The 24,569-nt window shown below is 34.7% G+C and overlaps 1 protein-coding gene across 1 annotated transcript in view; it reads left to right on the top strand.

Annotated features, from left to right (window-relative positions):
• LOC106882137 (neuronal acetylcholine receptor subunit alpha-7) overlaps nucleotides 1–24,569 on the top strand; it is a 608,484-nt gene that overhangs the window by 485,807 nt on the left and 98,108 nt on the right. The window contains exons 5-6 of the mRNA XM_052970401.2: nucleotides 10,510–10,649; nucleotides 13,381–13,425. Coding sequence (XP_052826361.1) covers nucleotides 10,510–10,649; nucleotides 13,381–13,425 — 185 coding nt within the window. The remainder of the gene's footprint in view (nucleotides 1–10,509; nucleotides 10,650–13,380; nucleotides 13,426–24,569) is intronic.

The raw sequence follows: 24,569 nt of genomic DNA on the forward strand, positions 1-24,569 counted from the left end.
AGTTGGTTAGAGAGTTAGGATGATTAATAGTATTATTATTGGGTCCGTAATTACTAAAGAATTTATTTTTTTAATTATAGCCTGCTTCTTTTAATGCACTATTATAGTAAGAGGCATGTTTATTGAAAATATTAATATCCGAGGATAACATAGAAATTCTTTTACCTATATTGTCTATTAATGCTTTTTTAACCGGGCTAGGATGGTTACTAAGGGCATTAATGTGCTTAAGGTTCTCACTTCACTTATGGAATGGGTGGGTTTTATTAGTTACTAAGTTTAGGTTTGCATCTAGGTAATTAACTGCAGAATGTTCTTTCTCGATAGAGATATCTAAACCATAATTCTTAAAGAATTTGTATAATGTTTTCTTTATGTTTTCTAATGATCTCTTGGTGCAGCTTCTAGTTATAAAGAGTAGGTCGTCCCTATATAGACTTCCCTCTATGTTAAGGTATTCTAACTCAAGTTCAGATAATAGGTATATTTTTAATAAATCTGTTACTTGGGCAGAGTCTGGGGCACCCATGGTTATATCAAAGCAATCCCTAGTGTCTTTCCTAGCCCATGGTTTATTTTTATATCTAATTAGGGATTTCCTTGCTGTTATCACTACTTTAACTTCATCATATGACATCTTAACCTTTTTCATAGCATATATAAGGGCCTTATTAAGAATAATCTCGTTAATAGATGAATAATAATTTTCTATATCTATTTGAATAATAATTTTCTATATCTATTTGGATGAACTTGCACCTATTTTTGAACCAAGTTAACATATCTCGCGTACAACTCCAGAGTTTAAGGTTATTTAACATATTCAGTTTATCTATATATTTATCTAGTGTAAGTTTACTGGGTCTTCCTATATTGGACTTACGTGGGTTTATCAGTCACACTTGTGGGTTAGAATAAAAATTGTGTTTATGGTCCTTAATGGTTATTCAAGGATGCACAGGGACATATGGTTCTGTTCTATTTTCTAAATCAAATTTACGCACACGCACACGCACACACACACACACATACACACACACACACATATATATATATATATTCTCTTATTCGTTTACTTGTTTCAGTTATTTGATTGCGTCAGTGCTGGAGCACCGCCCTTAGTTGAAAGAATCGACACGAGGACTTATTTTTTCTAAGCCTGGTACTTATTCCATCGTTCACTTTTTCAGGGACATAAACACACCAACGAAACTTTTAGACAAAAATGAATAACTAAATGAGTGGAAATCGAACCGGTGAGTGTGTTAAATAATAAGGTATTAAAAGAGAATGACTCTCCCAAGACACAATAATATATATATATATATATATATATATATATATATATATATATATATATATATATATATATATATATATATATATATATATATATATATATATATATATATATATATATATATATATATATATATATATATATATATATATATATATATATATATACATAGGTGATGGAATGGCCGAAAAGTTCGAGAGTCAGCAAAATGTTTTGCAGTAGGAGTTCAAATCCATTTAACACATCATTCCCCCCGTTGTCAATAAAACAAAGTGCAACAGTCCATTCAGCATAGATTTAATCAGCGCTGACCACTTCTTTTAAAATTAAAATTTCACGTGTGGCCTTCTGCCTCTGTGTGTGCGCGTGCACGTGCGTGTGTGTGTGTGTATGTGATATATTCATCAAAGACAAATTGGATGTTCTATCAAAACAAAACAAAAAAATCTTAATAAATTTAAATTTTCCTCCTTGGTGAAAGCAGAAAACAAAATATCCTCGCGGCATTCATTAATGATTCACAGGAGAAAATAGGAGATAATTTGAATAAATTAAGAAGTTATTTAAAATTTTTAATTCTGGTGCTTAAGGGAAAATTAGTTAATTTTTATTTATTTACTTTTTAGCGGTAGGGGTTGTTTCTTTTCCGTTTAGTGAACAAATTGGCAGTGAATGGTATGTTTTGGCGATATTGGTCGTCTTCATCTAGCATGAACAGCACAAAGCCGCTTCATTAATATGCAGTCATTTACATATAAGAAAACTAGTCACAAATAATTTGTTGCGTATATAATATGTATATGTACGCGCGCACACTCACATACATACATGCATACATGTTCTTTTTATTTTACTTCTTTCAGTCATTTTACTGCGGCCACCTTTAGTCGAACAAATCGACTCCAGCACTTATTCTTTGTTAGCCTAGTACTTATTCTATCGGCCCCTTTCGCCAAACTGCTAAGTTATAGGGACGTAAACACACCAGCAAAGACGGACTCACAAACATACACACACACATACATACATATATATATATATAAATCCCGTTCTGTGTGTGTAAAAGATTATAACGGCCTTATTTTTCAACTGATTTTCTCCAAACTGGGGACATACATTACTTATGTGCCACGGATGGTTTCAGAATCTTAAAATTTTTCACATAATGAGTAACGGGTCCTCTGAGAGAAAAAAACACCAGTTCCTGGGTTACGTGGAGAAGGGAGGTAACTCTTTGCGAAGTAACTTTCAAAACTTGATTGTCTCCTTTACATCCATTTGTCATAAAAAATTTTATTTATTGTTTTTATATTAGATTCACATCTTTGAAAATCTTTTAAAATATTTACTTCCGGTTTTCTAGCGTCAGTGACGTCTATATTTCTCTATCTATATATTTCTGTCCATCTCTCTATATCTATCTCTATCTCTGTCTATCTCTCTATCCATCTCTATATCTATCTCTCTAGTCATCTCTCTCTCTCTCTCTCTCTCTCTCCTTCCCTCTCACTCACCCTATTGTTTTCACTTTCATTTTTCAGACGCTATTGTTTTCATTTTAAGTTCAATCGTTATTGTTTTCAGTGGAATTTGAACTCAGAACTTTTAAGATGAAATAAATGCTGTTAAGTATTTTGCTGGGAGTGCTAACGATTCTACCAGCTCACCGCTTTCAGAAATGTCTCAACATTTTAGTAGTGTATAAGGCGGTGAACTGGCAGAATCTTTAGCACACCGGACAAAATGCTTATCGACATTTCGTCCGTCTTTAAGTTCTAAGTTCAAATTCCGCCTGGTTCGATAAAATAAGTACCAGTTGAGCATTGGTGTCAATGTAATCGACTCACCCGTCGCATGAAATTGCTGGCCGTATACCATAATTGGAAATCAAAGTTGTAGAAGAATATCTGCGTTCAAATTCCGCCGGGTTCGACTTTGCCTTTCATCATCAGGATCGATGTAATAGATATCAGTTAAGCACTGGACTCGACGTAATCGAAAGCCCCTCCTACCACGTAGAACCATTTTGTTCTTTTTTTTTACACCGTGTGTATGTATATAATCTTAGTAATCCAACATTAGCGTTTACATAATAGAGTCAAGAAATGGGAAACCAGAAATATATATACAAACAAGCCAGTGGTGAGATATATTCGTATAGAAATATTATATTATTAGCAAAAGGCCCCACAGAGAGTGCATCTGTTTCGCGTGTCGGCTCCTATGTTAAACAGATGAGATCTCCATAAGGCCTCTTGTTAATAATACAATACAAACTTTACAAAATTGTGTATAGATATTAAAAAGATATATAATGATGAGTAGTTTCATAGACAGACAAACAGACAGACAGACAGACAGACAGATAGATAGATAGATAGATAGATAGATAGATAGATAGATAGAGAGAGAGAGAGAGAGAGAGAGAGAGAGAGAGAGATAGGCAGATAGATAGATAGATAGATAGATAGATAGATAGATAGATAGATGAAAGGGAAATACAAGGGCATCAAAAAAAGGGGTAAATGAATCAATGAAGAACAATTAGGGGGAAACATGAAAAGTGAAAAAGAGAAAAACTGAATAAGGGAGAACAAGAAAGAAAAATGTAAGAATTTAAGAAATTAAATTTTGTAAATGTGATATAAGTGGAGGAAATGTAAGGCATCGAAATTAAAGTTGATCTGACACATGCCGAATGCATTAATTGTATGATTTAGATTTCAGAAGCTAGACAACTGGTTTCAACGAAAGTCATAGATTATTTCTAATAATTGTATTTAAATTAGTGCGTGCCTAATGGAATGGTAATGTCTTTGTGAATCAGGATATTTTAACTGACGGACCACTGACAGAATAATAACATTCGCCTTAATTCACTTGACGAAGGAATTAACTGACAAATTCGTTGGCTGAAAGCTTTTGTTAACCGATTTCGAGGTTTTCGCACGACTGGATGCTTTATTGTAGCCAAAGTTTCAAATATAAAACTGTCCTCGTTTCATATCATACAAGGGTCAAAGCATAGAACCGTGTGCTTTTGAGAAAATTAAATTCAACATTTCTGACCTTATATATAGGCGCAGGAATGGCTGTGTGGTAAGAAGCTTGCTTCTCAACTACACAGTTACGAGTTCAGTTCCACTGCGTGGCATCTTGGGCAAGTGTCTTCTACTATAGCCTCAGGCTGACCAACACCTTGTGAGTGGATTTGGTAGACGGAAAGTGAAAAAAAGCCTGCCGTATATATGTGTGTGCGTGTGTATTTGTGTCTCTGTGCTTGTCCGCCCATCATCGCGGTTCGGCAAAAGAGACCGATAGAGTAAGTACTAGGTTTACACAGAAGAAGTCCTGGGGTTGATTTGTTCGACTAATGGTGGTGCTCCAGCATGACCACAGTCAAATGACTGAAACAAATAAAAAAAGAAATATATAAATAAATGCATATATATATATATAACGTTCTGTAACTGAAACTGTGATTTAATGTACGACATATCCTGACGACTGTCTTTAAACGTGCTGGCGTTGAAGCGTTATACGCTGTCTTTTAGAATCTTCTGGTGGAGGAAGATTTTCCTAGTTGGACATTGGTGAAGGTGTCTTTTGTTGTATTGTCGGTAGTGGTAGTGGTGACAGCAGGGGATAGATGCGGTGATAGTTCTGTTAATTGTGATCCTGATTGAGGTGAGGAGAAATACGGGTGAGAATTGAAGGGAAAGAGCAGGACAAGGGGTTACGCGAAGCGATAGATGAGGAGAGATATGCTGGTGAGAACGTGATGGTGAGGTGAAGTAGAATTAGGAAATAAAATTGATGTAGGGGAGGAAACGAAGAGAGAAGAACCAGAAAAGAAGATCAAGGAAGGCGCAGAGAGGTAGGAAGAGGTGGTGGTGAATGTAAGGATAATATAGATGGTGGTGGTGGTGGTGGTCGTCGTCGTCGTTGTTGTGGTAGTATAATCAGGATTCTAGTGAGATGGAGGGTGTTGATCATGAAGATGAGAGCGGAAGATTAAGGAGAAGAAATGAATATCATCAGAAAGAATAAAGATAAAGAGGAAAATTTAGAAGGAATTTGGAGAAAATCTAAGAAGAATTGAAAGAATAAAGTGAGAAAAAGAAAACTCTGAATTTCTAATTCCAATTAAATTTAATGTTTTCAAGAACTTCAAGTGTCTACATCATGTGAATTTCAATCTGTCTTGTGTAATTTTAAATGAAGGGAAGACATCTCCATCCTCTAAACAAGATAGAATGTGTTGGAGTTGGTTATATAACCTCTTCATTTCAGACAAAATATTCTGCGGTACACAAAATAAAAATACTATTCACAGAATGAATTCACAATTTATGCATTCGATGTCATCTGATGCTTTCTTCCACTCGGCCACGTTGGTGCAACTCTTATGCATAGACTTTCTTTTACTCTTTTATTCTTTTACTTGTTTCAGTCATTTGACTGTGGCCATGCTGGAGCACCACCTTTAGTCGAAGAAATCGACCTCAGAACTTATTCTTTGTAAGCCTAGTACTTATTCTATCGGTGTCTTCTATCGGTGCCGAACCGCTAATTTATGGGGACGTAAACACACCAAAATTAGTTGCCAAGCGATGGTGAGGGGGACCAAACACAGACACACAATTATATATATATATATATATATATATATATATATATATATATATATATATATATATATATATATATATATATATACTTTGCCTTTTATCCTTTCGGAGTCGATAAAATAGAACCAGGAAACCAATTATGAAAATAATCAATAAATATTAATAAATAAAAAGTAAGATTATTGATGAACAAATAAAATATTTCAAAAGATTTTTACTTAATAGTGCTTAAAAAGATGCGGCCCTGAAGCACCCTTCCATAAGCTCTCGACGGTTTTCCCTCTATAAATGTAATAAATATTTCTTTAATTGACTTGGTTTACATTTTTGGGTGCAACTCTCTTAACAGATCCAGGTTTTGAATCTGCTCCGGATATAAAAATGATTGAGAACTATTGCTATAGAGCAACCTTATTGATTCCCTCTAAAGAAAACCAGTATAAAGTATTTTAACGAAGTGCATTGCTATATAAAGCTGCGAAATTTATTCAACGCAGTATTTAAAAACGGTTGCATAAACAGGTACTCATACGCATATATATATATATATATATATATATATATATATATATATATGCTTCGTGTAGCATCTACATGAAGTTACCTAGGCTGGGTCATTCAGTGTTAATTATCTTAGTATTAATCACAGTACAGTACTGATTACACAAAACAAGCGACCGATCTTTTTGTACGTTTGTTTTTCTACCCTAACAAATTGGCGATCTGCCATGCAACTTCGTAACTTTATAAATCTTCAGAGATGCTTTCGAGTGTAAACAGACTTTCATGTTTCTTAAGCAACTTTGAAAGCGCAGAGATCTTTAATGACTGCAGGTCAATGAGAAGTTTTGTCGTTCACGGACTTCCTAGTAGTATTAAAAAGTTTACTTAATGAAAGGAAACCTCTATTATTATTAAAGCAATTAATATCATATTGGTCCAATGAAATGTAATTAGCATTTAAACTGTCTGGTGAACACCATAGAAGACAGGCGGCTGTTGAATCGAACCCACAAGTTAATTTTAATCAATTATTGATTCAAGTCTCACCCACACAATCAAAAGAAAAGTTTGAAATTCGCATTTCCTACGATATTATATGAGCTTTCTAAACAAGTTTAAACCGGAACAATATTTAGAGTTTCTTACCTATGTCTTGAGTTGATATTCCATTTTTAACGCTTGAATTAACTTTCTTCGAAAGGTTTTTTTTTAAGGCGTATAAATTTGCTAGTAACTATATTTCATACGGGGTAATTGTAAATCATGACTTACTACAGAAAAGCCATAACATGTTATATACTAAGCGAAAATTTATATTGTTGCTGTCGTCTCTGCTTACTACGTTATTTGATGTTTGGTGCACCATGGTCAATAGATCACCCCTTGACAATGCAGAAATGGTTATTGCATAATTTGTTACTTACCTATGGAGTTATGCACATATGTATATGTTTAATTTATTCATTAATCACTCAGTTACGATGTATAAATATCCTTTCTACTATAGGCAAAAGGCCTGAAATTTGGCGGGAGGGGACTAATCGATTACATCGACCCCAGTGTTTCACTGGTACTTAATTTATCGACCCCAAAAAGATGAAAGGCAAACTCGACCTCGGCGGAATTTGAACTCAGAACGTAGCACCAGGTGAAATACTGCTAAGCATTTCGTCCAACGTGCTAACGTCTCTGCCAGCTCGCCGCCTTACGATGTATAAGTATAAAGAAAAAATATCTATTTCTGCATTTAGCTTCGATCTCCGGACTATCACCCTTCCACTGTGCCACTCTAATCAACGAGTGATTAAACAGATATGTAATATATTAGTTCTTATATTGTCTGTTCAGAGTTAAATTACTTCTGTTACAACATCCATCATTGTTGTTAATCTATTTCTTTGCATTGCATTATGCCAAATGTTCGAAATATAGTAACAACACAATAAGAACTGTGGTGTTAATTCAATTACTTTTTCATTCTGCCAATACTCCAAAAGTCACATGTGACAAACCACACGCATAGATCTATGAATTCTAAAGTGTTCTGGGTGTCTCTTCATTTGCCATTTCCAAGTCGGCCAAGAGCAAATCAATTCTATAAATGTTTTCCCTCCCCTGCTTATCATTGCAAACAATCTTGCAAGTATCTAGATTAAATGGATTTTATCTGAAGTCAAAATCAAACTGTAGAACCATTTAGAATTCTGCTCCTTAGTGTCCGATGACATACATAATGCGATACGAATTGAAATAATGTTTTCCCATCGACGCTGTTTATCGAATGGTAGGTCATCAATTAAAATGAATAAATATCAAGAATAATTACTACCAACATAAATTTGATTTTAGTTCTGAAACTAACAGCCATGAAGCTGATCGTTACAATTTGATTAATCTTATTTAAGTATGTTTGTTCTGTCTCAGGTTCTATTTTATAATCTTCAAATCCTCTCTTTCGAAGGAGACTTGCCAGATATATTAGTCTTCTGTTATCTTTCTGTTTCCTTCTGCTGTCAAGAATATTTACAAGTGAGAGCTATGACCTAATATTTACCCATTGGCTGAGTTATAGTTTCATTCTAATATTTATAGTCTTTACTTCTCTCTTCAGTTGATCAACTGAAGTAGCTAGCATCGGTTGTGGTTGCTTTATTGAACGCAATTACTTGGTTAATACTTTCTCATTTAGCTACGATGCAGGCATGTCTATGTGGTTAAGCAACCACTCTTTGCAACCACGTGGTTTTGGGTTCAGTCCGACTCAGTAGCACAATCGGAAAATGTTTTCTGCGGTAGACCAAGGCTATTCTGAGTAAATTTAATTAACCGAAACTGTAGGGAAACACACACACACACACACACACACACACACACATATATATATATATGTGTGTGTGTGTGTGTGTGTGTGTGTGTGTATATATTGGTATATTCGAACAGGTCGGAGACGAGAAGGTGGAATAAGTATCGTTAAAGAAAGAAGAAGCTGAAGTTTATTGGCTTCAGGAGTATTCCTGCGTTCTCTTTATTTCTGACTAGTTTCAAAAATTGGACGATGCTTATGTCGGCGCACCACATTTTATGGGTTTAGACGTTTACACCAAATCTCCCTATTTTATTAGCTACTTACTTTAACTACCTCCGAACAGAGAGAAAGAAAAATCGATCCGGTTGTAAATGAAAGTAACAAGAAGTGCGAATATCTTGGTTTGCTTTTTTTATTTTCCCTGATTCTGCCATTTCCCATTAATAAACAAACGCACACACGCATGCACACCCATGCACGTACACACATACTCACACACAGGCATAGGTGTGTCTGCATACGTGTCTGCCGCTGTCATATCTAAGTTCGTAAAAGCGTCACCGTTTTTAAAACGAGGGTTCAAAAAGCTAGTTTATCACATATAAAACGCTTATTCTGCAGAAACACACGATAAATATTTCAAATTCTACAAAACATTAAAATGCATCAACATAGACGTCCATGCTTTTATATTTCCCTCCTTTGATATAGACTGCATTATACTTTTCTTTTACATTTTACTAATATTCCACTAAATTTATTTTGCTACGAACGCTCGTCACACACACACTTAACACTCATAGGAAATACAAAATGTAGCCATATGAGAGACAATAAAATGCTAGATTCGCTCCATTCTTTCCAAGTCTACGTTTCGTTTAAAAGTATTTAATAATTCATTCTTTATTGAATTCATGATTAAAAGATTAGTTACTACTCCATCACATAGGCACACCGCATAAAGACATTAAGGCTGAAAACATTTCAGAATTTACTCTGCAGTCTCTCCGTATAACTAGAAAACATCACCAACGTGTAAGCCGTCTTGAGGAAAGGCTATTTTCTGATATGGCGATACTTGTTGATGAAATTCCAGTTCAGTATTTTGAAATAGGGGAACGCTACTCGGCTTATAATGCTTTCGTTGCTAAGTGTATTGAATTATATCAACTGTCTTGACTTTGTTATTTGAGAGACAAAACATTTTAGCAGCAATGCTGTACGTTGCTAATAATAATATATATAATAACTTGACCAGTTTCAAATGTCTTATAAGAGATAGCAAAGTATGTTTTAAACAAACGTAACAATATGTAAAGATCATCTAAGATGTCTAGTTTTATGTTTTATCTCACTTGTTTCAGTCATATGGCTGCGATGATGCTGTGGCGTCCTGTTGGAGGGTTTTAGTCGAACAATTCGACCCCCATACTTATTCTATCGATCTCTTTTACTGAACCACTAGGTTACAGAAACGTAAATAAATAACCGGTTGTCAAGAGGTGTGAGGGGAGAAAAACAGACACAAACAGATGTATGTGTGTATATATACACGCACGAACGCACGCGCACGCACACACACACACACACACACACACACACACATATATATATATATATATATATATATATTCTTATATATATATATATATTCTTTGATTTGCGACACTATGTAGACTCTTATAATTTCGGACCTGAACGAAGTTAAAGTCATTTCGCAAACATTTACTAATATATTTACAACTATTTGGGTTTTTTTCTTTTTGCAGGAAGTCTTCAGAGTGCCGAGGAACGGAGGCTACTGGAAACACTTTTTGCTTCCTACAACCCTCTTGAACGTCCCGTTGCCAACCATACAGACACTCTATTGGTTCTTTTTGGAATTACGTTACAACAGATCATCGATGTTGTAAGTATAAACTTATACTACACCTTCATACATGTATTTATTAAAGAGACAGTCACATTTAAATTACACACACACGTACAAATAAAACACTCTAAGTATTTTCATATATGTTAGGTAGTTTTAGTAAGTTTTGTACGTCCAGTATGTTTAGGTAGACAGAAAGTTAAAGTTTGATAACGAAGTGTAAATCTCAATGTATCGTGGTTAAGCAACAACAATTTTTTTATTTACGAAAGCATTCAATACTTTTTGTCGAATCGAATTTATTACTTGTATCAATTGACTTCTTTAACTTGCTACTTATTCAGTCACAATTGTTGAGTGACCGTAGTGACAAAACGTGAAGCCCGTACTAACCCTGTTTATATGTGCATTATTTATATATATATATGTGTGTGTGTGTGTGTGTGTGTGTGTGTGTGTGTGTGTGTGTGTGTGTGTGTGTGTGTGTGTGTGTGTGTGTGTGTGCTATGTGTGCGTGTAAACATACATACATATATGCTCTCATCCAAGATGGAGACAAGAATCAATTTTCCCATGTGGCAGGCTTGATAATTGTTGAGAGATTTTCTCTGCATGAAACCAGTGGTCGCATTATTAACATGCAAATAAAAAAGATCTATCCACCAATGCGGTATTGAGCACTCATTGTCACTTTTCGATATTGGCGTGTGTTTAATGTAGCTACCCTCATTTGCACCTCTTGCCGTGAGGTAGGTTCATCTGGGACTCTCGATAGGAAAAGGTCCAGCCTTGATTTTAAAATGCCCACATCTACTTTGTGGAGGTTCCTCAGGCTCTTTGGGAGAATATTAAATTGTATATAGGTAGATACACATGTATATAAACGGAAGGAGAGGGTGAGGGTAACATCGTGAGAAGTGAGCGATAAGTGAGAACGAATTGCAAAACAAAATCGAGAGAAGGCTAAAAGAACACACACAATGGCATAGACGCACTCGCGCAAACAAAATGGCATTAACAACAGAATTCTTGAGAAGGTCTTTCCACTTCATTTCACTCACATTAATGAGATGAATTCCTAACACTCGCCGACTTGCGGTCTTACGAGACCTTTGGTCAAGAACAGGGTAAGTGATCTTTATGTTTTTACGTGATCCACGGACATAATGCCGTTCCAACTGGACTATCAGCTTATGGTGACAATATAATTCTATTATGTAAATGCAGTCACAATCTGGACCTCTTCGACCTCTGGAAGTGACAGAGGTAACTTAACAACTATCTTCTGGATTTCGTCGCATTTTGTCAGCTTCATCAGCGGCATTATATTGTCACCAAGCCGGTTGACCAGGGGTAGAGCTTAACTAGTTGAGTGTGCGCATTCATATAAAAGGAAAAAGAACACTCGGCTGAGAGTACTGCTTTAACGATTTAGTCCACCAAATAAACAGAGTTCGTATGCAACTCTCTACGTATATGATTCACTTTCTATACGTCGTAAAAGCCTCACTGTACAAGAGACATGTAGTCCACTTCAAACTGATACCCACAACGGTTTAGCTAATAGCATTTCAAAAGTCACGTCGATAATCACAAGACATTTATACTAATCAAACCGCTTCAATCATTTCCTTGCTATACTTGTTAAGGTCAAAGAAATAGCCTTACTAAATGTAATTAACTACTAGAGAGCGAATATCTCTCCAGCAATTGACTGGCAAATTAATTGCTACAAATGGTAAATTATTTCAACGGATCAGGATTTAATTAAACGTCTTGTTATTTGTCTTGGATCACTACAAAGTTTAAGTAACAATTATTATGTAGTGATTTTCTATCTATTCACATGCCACTTTCGATCTATTTCAATAGATTTCGTAATATGCACTTATGTAACAAGAACATTTTATTGTTCAAGTGTTTGTTGTAAATTATTAAGCGCTTGTTACGTTAATTATACCGAAATGCCTAGTTCTAAATACATGAATTATCTCCTTCCAAATACACAGAATTTAACAAAAATATTTTCAAATATTTTCTTGCTATTTTTTGAACATATATATCTTTTTCGGGTGTCTCTGATTTGAAATTTCTAATCTACAGAAGTCAGCATCTGACCTTTGTATTACATGTTAAAATTGAATTGCATATAAGTTAGAGAATATGTAATTGAAATACCAATTTGATAGGATGGTTTTTCTTCTTTTTTAAATTAATTGCGAAACCGCTTTCAAATTCGTCATGCCCGCGGTCACATTAACACTTCAACGTCATCTCGATTTTTATTTCGTTATTTAAAACTATTACATGTGCACATTCACACACAATCACACATACATACTATATATATATACACATACATAATTTCACACATACATAATTCTTATAATTATTCATATATATGTACACTTACGTATGTATGTATGTATGTATGTATGTATGTATTCTTTGTATGCAGGTAAAAGAAGCAGAGGAGGAGAAGGGGGGTGATTAGCAGAACCGTTACAGCGGCGGTAGAATGCTCTGCAGTATTTTTTCCAATTCCCTTCTCTTAATTCAAATTCCACCGCAGACTACCTTGTCTTTTATCATTTCTGGACAAAATAACTGAAATTCAAGTACAGAAATTGATTCTTGTCTCTCCCTCTCTCTCTCTCTCTCTCTCTCTCTCTCTCTCTCCCTCTCAGTATGCATGGATATTGAGACCAATATTTGCCATGCATTACTAATGACCATCTCTTTTTTTTTTTTTACCATTGTTTTGCAGGATGAGAAAAACCAGAACCTTGCATCAAATCTCTGGTTAAATATAGTAAGTGATTTTCTTTTGAACTGTCATTGAATTTTTATTAATTATTATTAATTATTATGCCAAACTTTCAAACAATTACTATTGTTTTTTTATTATTATGCCAAAATTTGAAGCAATTACTATTATTTTTATTATTATTATCATTATTACTATTATTATTATTATTATTATTATTATTATTATTAGTAGTAGTAGTAGTAGTAGTAGTAGTAGTAGTAGTAGTAGTAGTAGTAGTAGTAGTAGTAGTAAGGCGGCGAGCTGGCAGGATCGTTAGTACACCGGAAAAAAAATGCTTAGCAGCATTTCGTTCGTCTTTACGTTCTGAGTTCAAAACCCACCGAGAACGACTTTGCCTTTCATTTTTTTCAGGATCGATAAAATAAGTACCAGTTAAGCACTGGGGTCGATGCAATCGACTTAGCCCCCACCCCTCCAAAATTGCTGGCTTTCTGTCAACATTTTAAAACCAGTAGTAGTGGTGGTAGTGGTAGTAGTAGTAGTAGTAGTAGTAGTAGTAGTAGTGGTGGTGGTGGTGGTGGTGGTGGTGGTGGTGGTGGTGGTGGTGGTGGTGGTGGTGGTACTGGTGGTGGTGGTAGTAGCATCAGTAGTAGTAGTAGTAGTAGTAGTAGTAGTAGTAGTAGTAGTAGTAGTAGTAGTGGTGGTTGTAGTAGTTATCGAACTTTGTTGCAGCTATTATTGTTGTTGGCGGTGGTGGCGGTGGAATTTAATAAAGAAGTCTGTTCTGTATCCGGGCCATAACTGCTGTTAATACTGAGAGCCACGCTTTTACTTGATTTTGAACAAGGTTTATATAAGTCATAGTAGTAACCGTTATCGTTGTTTAGTCATTAGTCCAAGTCAACCTTGAACGAGCAGACTAATGATGATTAACAGTATACCAACCGTGACTGTATCGTGTTTTAAGAGTATCAACGGATACAGTATCTAGGATGTCTTTTACGCTTTAAGCCGATAGGGTGTGATTTGATAATAATTTGACTGCTATATCTAACAAGTCGATTAATGATCTTTCTGGATCTTTACCCTTTGAACGGCAGATCGAGAAATTAATTTTTTGTAACTAAACACTTTCAAACTTCGGACACTGTTAGAATGTGTCATATAAAACATCTTTTACTCTTAGTGTTGTTGAGAAAAGTTTGTATTTTCAAAGTTATTTCGTAGTAAAGTTGTCGTATTTCGGTAATTTCAACCAACCAATGACGTGTATTCAGCTGAATAAAAATTATTGCTGCTGTTTGTCAACAACAACTTCCGGCGGTGTATATACTTCGTTTGTCACTGTTATTTATGACATCGTTCGTGACATATTTACGACATATTTCATCTCAGTTACGTTTGTATGAATAAACGAGTGTATCTGAAGCATGTTTACTTCCTGGCATCACCACAATCGTTCGTGCATTTCTACTGCTTTGTTTTTTCCTGTCCTTTTTTTTTTACCATCTAACTGTCCGAATGTTTTGTTGTCGCCTATTACGTTCTTGTTCCATTTTTTTTTTTGTTTTGATTATATACATGTATATTTCCTGTGCCTGTGAAATCTTGTATCTCGGCTGTAAGGCCTTATTTCCATATACGCCAGCTTAATTTTATTCGTCCTTAATCGAAAGACATCTGTTGCTTTGGCTTGTTTTTATTCCTACTGTATTTGTGTAACATTGTTCGTTTTTTCCGTCCTTGTTTTTGTATACATTCGCTGCTTTCTTCCAAGGAATCTAATGCTCTTAGCTTAGTTTTTCCTTGGGACTGGCCAGATTGGAGCAATATCGAGAATAACCAGCCGAAATTGCAAGGATAATCTGGATCTCGACTGAAGAAAGAAAACTCCGAATGACCTGTCCGTGTTTTCTTTGTATCGTCTATCTGGATGTTTTGTCTCTTTCTTGTATCACCTAACTGTCTGGATGTTTTGAATTCTTGTCCCATTTTGTATTATATATATATATATATTATGAGGACGGCAACAGTTTATTAAATCAAGTTTAGTACTTCGCACCATCCTAATTTTACTGTCACAAAAATGGATGAAATCCGAAATCAACTTCGGGGCAATATGAACTCAGAGTATCGAGAAATACAACTAAATATTGCAAAGTCTTTCTTTGACCTTCTACCGAACCTGCCAATGTGCCGCCATTCTGACAATCAACTTCTTCAATACTAAATAATGCAAATACTTAGACTCCTGTATCGTCACATAACTTGATCAATTTCTATTAAGCTTAAATGGAGCACAGGTAATATTCCGAAGTGACATCTACCCCCTACACACACTCTCTCTCTTTCTCTCTCACTGTCGCTCTTTCTCAATCTACATATATATATTTGCTTCTCTCTCTTTCTTTCTCTCTCTCTCTCTCTCTCTTTACGTCTCTCACCCAAACGCACATAGACACATACGCACATATACACAGACTCGTGTACGCATACAGTATCACGAAGAAATACCAGCTAATTCATACTAACAATACAAGAGTACAATCGATGATTTATTGTATCTGAGTGTCTATGTGACTTGGCGTTTACTAATTCATTACCACTGCATTCTAAAGATCAGCTGGATACACAATGAAAAGATAATAAATATTGAAACGCAGACGATAGTTTATACGACCATTTAAATACCACCATATAGTTCACCATTGTAGAAGTTATCGTTGAGAAAATCACACATATCTTCGTAATAGCTTCTATGGCAAATGCATTGAAGTTCGTTTGAAAAAGCTTGCATCATCGCACTTCACCCAGGTTATCAAACGTGTTTTTAGTAAGTTGTTCATATATGCTGTGTCGTGCGTTTTAACATAGTATCTTAGTATTATATCTAATCTTCGATTTGGCAACAGGTAAATGAGGGTCTTATCCTATATTTTATAGCCTTTAAATCACACTTACTAAAGTACACCAATATGACTATGTGTGCCGGTGTGTATTTGTTTATTTGAAACTTTAGCTTTCCCTGTTTCCTAGTTTAGTATTACCATTTTCACAGTAACGTAGTGATTATGCTCTACTGCTTGTATTGCGTACCTCAAACACGTTAATTTCACAAATCAACTGGAACAGAAACAGGAATAAAGAGTGAGAGAAAGTTGTGGTCAAAGAGTACGGCAGGGTTCGCCATCATCCCCTGCCGAACCTTCGTGGAGCTTTTAGGTGTTTTCGCTCAATAAACCTTCACAACGCCCGTTCTGGGAATCGAAACCGCGATCCTACGACCGTGAGTCCGCTGCTCCAGCCACTGGGCCATTGCGCCTCCACTGTATAATATATATATATATATATATATATATATATATATATATATATATATATATATATATATATACATATATATATATATATATATATATATATATATATATATATATATATATATATATATATATATATATATATACATATATATATATATATATATATATATATATATATATATATATATATATATATATATATATATATATATATATATATATATATATATATATATATATATATATATATATATATATATATATATATATATATATATATGAGTAAACTAAGATTTATCACTCATCATGCTTGTGCATTTTATAAGTGGAGTGTTTCGAGCAGAGATACAAATCTAATCTGAAAGTCAATGAAAGGAAAATCGAAGCCCTATTGTCATCAAACTGATATCCCGTCGGTTCGTGTGTCGCGTTAATACATTTTATGCATTTGCATAAATGCGTTTTGCTATCGCTTTAAATCTAAATCTAAGTAATTTTTTTTTTGTGTTCTTTTCATTTGGGATTTACATATGTTTCCATGTTTTATTTTTTAACAATTTCTAGTCACAGTAATTTTTTTTGCAATGGATAAACTAGCTTTAAATGCTACATAAATGATGGCCTTATTTTTTAGCGGAGTGTTTCTGAAGTAATAAAAGCCAACTGTGAAAGAAAAAAATGGCGTAAGGGCTGACGTTCATCAGAAGGTATATAGTAAAACACCAAGACTAGAATATAGTAGCTGCCAGTTCAATTCACAATGGACTCCTACGTTATATATATGTATAGAATTGGGTAGGCATGATCAGAACTTTTACACTAATACAATGAAATAAGCTGTCAATTACAATTAGAACTCAGCAAGCTGTCTGATAAATAAATTACTATTCACCCACGGACGGCGGAAATTTTATGTATGTGTGCGTGTGTGTGTGTGTGTGTGTGTGTGTGTGTGTGTGTGTGTGTGTGTGTGTGTGTGTGTGTGTGTCTATGTCTGTGTCTGTGTCTGTGTATATGTATGTGTATACATATATACATATATATAACGAAAAGAATAAATATACAATGTAAATTGTGATACATATATATGTGTGTATTAGTTAACAAGATTTAAATGCCTAAACGTTAAGGTTTTCTCGGTTTGGTTCCTTACTAAAAATTGTATAACATATAATCATATAATTCATATATCATATATAAATGTGTATATATATGTGTGTGTGTGTGTGTGTGTGTGTATGTGTGTGTGTGTGTGTGTGTGTGTGTGTGTGTGTGTGTGTGTGTGTGTGTGTGTGTGTGCAATTTACTTAACGTGGATACACTAGAAGAAAGCCATAATACTGCGGTATGCATCTTTAGAAGTTATCTCATACAAAAGAATAGTGCTGAAAAGCACAAAAGTATCAGTAGCAGACGAAAAATACCCAGAAGTTGCAGAGGAATTAACAGATCCCTAGATTTCTGCGTATTCGTGCGTCATCGGTAGCAAGTATCCACTATCAACCACACGCTTAGACAACAAATTATATATAAAATTATATATATATATATATACAGAGAGAGAGAGAGAGAGAGAGAGAGAGAGAGAGAGAGAGAGAGAGAGAGAGAGCCAATAAACCCAAGAAACACAAGGAACATTCTGCATTATCCATTAAAACATCATGATTGAGCCAAGACCGTAAAAGCAAAAAGGCTTATGAATCATACAAAATAATCAGATGCAAAAAACGATAAAAGCCCCTTTAAAATCACTTGCCAGAACGAATCTAACTACGGATTTAAATCCATCTGTTAAAAAGTGTAGCTGTTCTAATTACAAGAAATATGACAACCTTATTAAAGACACAACATATAAATTTAGATCTGAACAAGTTTTTTGGGAAAAACTATTTGTTCTTCAAAACAATTTAATATATGCCCTAAAATATGATGGATGCATCGAAGATTACATTGAACAAACCACACTTACCTTAAGAATGAGATTAACAATTAATCAACAACAAATACGAGATCCCAGGACTAGACAAATCTTACTCAGTAAGCATTTGAACATATGCAGAAAAACCAAATCTCCCAAGTTTCGTGTCTTCACTCTTTATGAATGTACATACAATACAGATCAAACACAAATGAATAAGTTAAGTGACCACCCTACTCGTTATCTCGTTCCAGTTCTTCTTTGTTTGGAGGTCGGGACCAAACCAGACCCCGAGCAACTCGACCGGACCGTCGGTTCAGCGTCCCACAACGGAGGCGCTGTTGAACGGCATGGGCTTGCTTCTCCAGGTGCCGAGCCGCAACGCCACTGACTTTTCCCGGTTGGTTTTCGCTCCTGTTACCACTTCGTAATAGATAGGTGGGTAGATAGATAGATAGGTAAATAGATAGGTAGGTAAATAGGTAGGTAGATGGGTAGATAGATAGATAGATAGATAGATAGATAGATAGATAGATAGATAGATAGATAGATAGATAGATAGATAGATAGATACCAACCACATTTGCGAATAAAATTACCAAATGGATTCACATTTCTTAAAGTTCTACAGTGAAAGCCTGCGGTTTATGCATACATACATAAATATATACATACATCCACGCACGCACACACACACACACATACATACATACATACATACATACATTATATATATATATATATATATATATATATATATATATATAATTTTTTGATATACAACCAAGGAGATCGATCCATAAGGAGTCTACTATAGACCTTTGGGGAGAATTTTTTGCTATTTTGGTAACGATTACACGTTTATCTCACCAATACATTGTGGAAATATCATTATATGAACATATATATATATATATATATATATATATATATATATATACATACATACATACATGCATGTATGCATAATATGTGCGTGCATTTACCTGAACGATAGGACGAAGTACATGTGTTCTGTTATTCAAATGTCATAACATATTACAACAGCTTTTCAGGTCGAGATTCTAGTTACTGATCAACTCCACTACGTCCAGCCATCGTGAGAGGGTGAACTCTTGCTTTCGCTTGTAATAGATAGGTACAGTGGGAGAGAATCAATTACCACATAAAGTAGACGTCAAAAGTGGAGGCTTGGTATGAAGAGGCTGTGTTAGAATTAGCCTTTTCACATGCTGCAATCATTGCATCTACCACAATTGTACACTTCAACCTGAATTTTTTTTTATGTGTTTATAAAAATACGTAAAAAAATATTTACGTATTTATATCATTATTTATTGTTTTGTTTTGTTTTCTTTGTTTGCTTTTTTATTATTTTTGTTATCGCGTCTACGTTTTTATTATGGTTTTAACGCTGTATAACCAGGCACTTAGCACCAATCTACGGTAGGTCTTCTGCAATGGATGTCTTTTTTTGTGTGTGTGTGTGTGTGTGTGTATGTATAATCGTTTAGCTATTGTGTATGAGTATATGCGTTTGTACATCGAAGTCTGTATGTGTGTTCATATATATATATATATATATATATATATATATTGGTGTGTAAATGTATACATATATGGACGTGAAGTTACATATAAGTATTTATGTGTGCATATGTCCATAGCTATGTGTAATTTGTACGCCTTTATATCTCAGTGATTCGTTTGCTAAAGAATTTACAGTACTACACACACAGACACACACACGAGCATAATTTGAACATCTGATCCGATTAACCTCAGCAGGCAAACTGCTTAGCGGTATTTCGTCCGTTTTGACGTTCTCAGTTCAAATTCGAACGAGAGTGACTTTGCTTTTCATCCTTTCGGCGTCTATGAAATGAGTACCATTTGCGTACTGAGATCGGTCTAATAGACTGGCTCTCTCCCCAAAAATTTCCGGCCTTGTGCCTAGAGTACAAAAGAATATTGGTTTCAAATTTTGGCACAAGGCCAGAAATTTCAGAGTGGAGGAGTTAATTCGATTACATCGACCCCAATGCTCAACTGGTACTTATTTTATCGACTCTGAGAGGATGAAAGGCAAAGTCGAGCTCGGTAGAATTTGAATTCAAAACCCAAGGCGGACAAAATACCACTAAGCATTTTGTTCGGCGCCCAAACGATTGGTCCCACTCACCGCCTCACTACACAGTCAATATTTACATATCTTCATAATGAGGATTGAATAATTTGATCATGTCCAAATCACAGAGCTGTCAGTGGCAGAATATGAACTCGCAATTCATTCCATGATATTCTATCAATGCGACCGTTATATACTCTCTCAAGAATGTAATCATACTCAGGCTTGCCGATTAGAGATGAGCTAAAAATCACAATGGATTTGTCGGAACGCATACTAATGATACATACATACTGTGAAGCAAAATTAACAATACCTCATTGGATTCATTTCGACTGTTTAGGGCTCTGAACAATATGTCAGAAAACTCCAAATGCGCGATATCTTCTCTCTGTGCTAATTTACAAAGGCAGTCTATAAAATCCGAGTGTAATGCCATATAACAGAAAATGGTGAAGATTTCAATTAAGTATGGCTATAGTTATGAAGAATTTACATTCCCGTTGGCCTTAATGTTCCATAAAAGTGATCCATTATTGCTATCGAGGGATCTGGAACTGAACAAAATGTAAATTAAGTCTCGATAATTAATTCCGACTCTACGAATCTAATACGGAAGAGAATTAATGTTGCTGGCATACTTTAGTCGTAAATATAATGCAACCCACAAGACACATGCTCACACACACACACACACACACACACTCATAAATAGATACATGCATGAGTATATGTGGGTGTGTGTGAGTGTTTGTATGTGAGAGTATATTTTTATATATATATATATATATATATATATATATATATATATATATATATATATATGTACACAAACACACTTACCTATATCTACCTTGTATATGATTGTTACATAGATACATACATACATACATACATACATACATACATACATACATACATACATAAATTGATCGATGGATCAATAGATAGATAGACAGATAGACAGACAGATATATATATATATATATATATATATATATATATATATAGAGAGAGAGAGAGAGAGAGAGAGAGAGAAAGAGAGAGAGAGAGAGAGAGAGAGAGAGAGAGAGATAGATAGATAGATAGATAGATAGATAGATAAATTGATCGATAGACAGACAGACAGACAGACAGATAGATAGATCTTTAGTAGAAAAAACGTGGTAAAGAAAACTCAATACATTAAGGTAATGCATTTATCAAACTTGCTACATGCCATGGACGAAACTTTCGATCCTTGAGTCACTTTTTGGACTTTACCAAATAAAAAATTATGCGTGCGTGTGTGTATGTGTACGTACGTCTGTGTGCGCACGCGCAAATCTATAATGCATGCATACATTCATAGATACATATTAATGCATACATCCTACCTAATTTCATGATGATCGTCTTATTTTAATCAATTTCGTTTGCCTTGTCAAACTACGGATGTGAAATATTATATATTTATAAGGAAACGTTTGAATTTAAAGATATTAACGTTGATAAGCCTCGCTTGCATCAAAATTATTCTACATAAGTAATCCTGAGGATTAAAATAAAGTCCTATTCGTGACAAAATGCTGGGCGTCAAATTTGATATATCGGCAGTGAAAAACCTCACTTTTAATTATTGTTGTTGTTGTTGTTGCGTGTATGTGTTTGTGGAACGCTATCAAATATATTACTTTTGATAAATTATTAACTGAGCACATCATATTGTTTAATTTTTTTAACAATCCATGGGACTTCAATACGTTTGTAATTTGTTTAGGGTCGTCGAGGGTTCCAGTCGATCCGATCAACGGAACAGCCTGCTCGTGAAATTAACGTGCAAGTGGCTGAGCACTCCACAGACACGTGTACCCCTAACGTAGTTCTCGGGGATATTCAGCGTGACACAGTGTGACAAGGCTGACCCTTTGAATTACAGGCGCAACAGAAGCAGGAAGTAAGAGTGAGAGAAAGTCGTCGTGGTGGAAGAGTACAGCAGGGTTCGCCACCATCCCCCGCTGGAGCCTCGTGGAGCTTTTAGGTGATTTCGCTCAATAAACACTCACAACGCCCGGTCTGGGAATCGAAACCGTGATCCTATTACCGCGAGTCTGCTGCCCTAACCACTGGGCCATTGCACCTCCATACGTTTGTAATATGGCGATCATATAAACCAGTGTAATCTTTAGAACATACATACAACTTTAAAGATTGACTTGTACCTATTTTCCCTTACACGTATATGTATGAATATGTCTATAAAATGCATATATGATGCATGCGAATCAAGGGTATGATTTTCTCTACAGAACTGACATCATACTTCTTTTTAGTTTCATGAACAATTCCGTTGTTTTAAAAGTTCACTTTCTAAGTGATTAGTATTAAATCACTCATCTGAAAAAAAGAAGGCAGAACTATCCTAGTTTCCGAAATGGCAAGTTCCGTGTCATGTCTAAGCAAAGAGGTGAGGAAAAAAAGCAATGGAAGAGAAAGGTATGATAAATCAAAGATCATACTTTCAGGCGCAGCTCTCCCAGAATATAAGAAAATGTATATATATATATATATATATATATATATATATATATATATATATATATATATATATATATATATATATATATATATATAAATATACATATATATATATATGTATTTATTTATTTATATATATATATATATGTATGCATATATAAATATATATACATACATGCATATATATGTGCATGTACTTACGTGTTTGTGTATATATGTGTGCGTGTATGGGTGTATAACATATATATATATATATATATATATATACATATACGTAGATATATATATATACATACATACATGCATAAGTATGTGCATGTATATATATGTATATATATATATATATATATATATATATATATATATATATATATATATATATATATATATATATATATATATATATATATATATATATACATATTGATTATTGCATTTCAAATTTTTGTTGTTTTTATTTTAAATATAAAACACATTACTGCGGGATTTTAGTGAAGACAGAACATCAATGATTAACTGCCATATACTTCATTCTCACCATCTGTATAATTCTCAGTCTATGCCATGCTTACTTCGAATAGCTACAGGCTGTGTGGAACTGTTGGAAAATGCCAAATTATGCGTGATTATCAAACGTCAATTCTTAGTAAGTACTTTACGTGGATAACTACTTCCAGATATAAACGTACAAAACCCAATAGAAGCAATGTATAATTATACAGAATTAAACACTCAGTCTCCCAGAGTATATTTGAGGAATATTTATGCATAAAGAAAACCCAACGTTCATATGTTCATATGTATTCGTCTGAGCGCGTGTACAGGAAGAAGGGTGGGGAAAGTAAAGCATAGAGAGAAAACGAGTGCAAATGAAAGAATGACCTGATTTGCGTAACACCATGCATAAAATAATATTCTTTTCTACTCTAGGCACAAAGCCCGATATTTTTAAGGGAGGGAGCCAGTCGATTAGATCGACTCCAGTACACAACTGGTACTGAATTTATCGACCCCGAAAGGATGAACGACAAAGTCGACCTCGGCTGAATTTGAACTCAGAACGTAAAGACAGACGAAATACTTATTTCTTATTTCTTTACTGCCCACAAGGGGCTACACACAGAGAGGACGAACAAGGACAGACAAACGGATTAAGTCTATTATATCGACCCCAGTGCGTAACTGGTACTTATTTAATCGACCCCGAAAGGATGAAAGACAAAGTCGACCTCGGCGGAATTTGAACTCAGAACGTAAAGACAGACGAAATACTGCTAAGCATTTCGACCGGCGTGCTAAC

The sequence above is a fragment of the Octopus bimaculoides genome, chromosome 9, assembly GCF_046866305.1.
Source record: "Octopus bimaculoides isolate indiv1 chromosome 9, ASM4686630v1, whole genome shotgun sequence".
NCBI classification, from domain to species: Eukaryota; Metazoa; Mollusca; class Cephalopoda; order Octopoda; family Octopodidae; genus Octopus; species Octopus bimaculoides.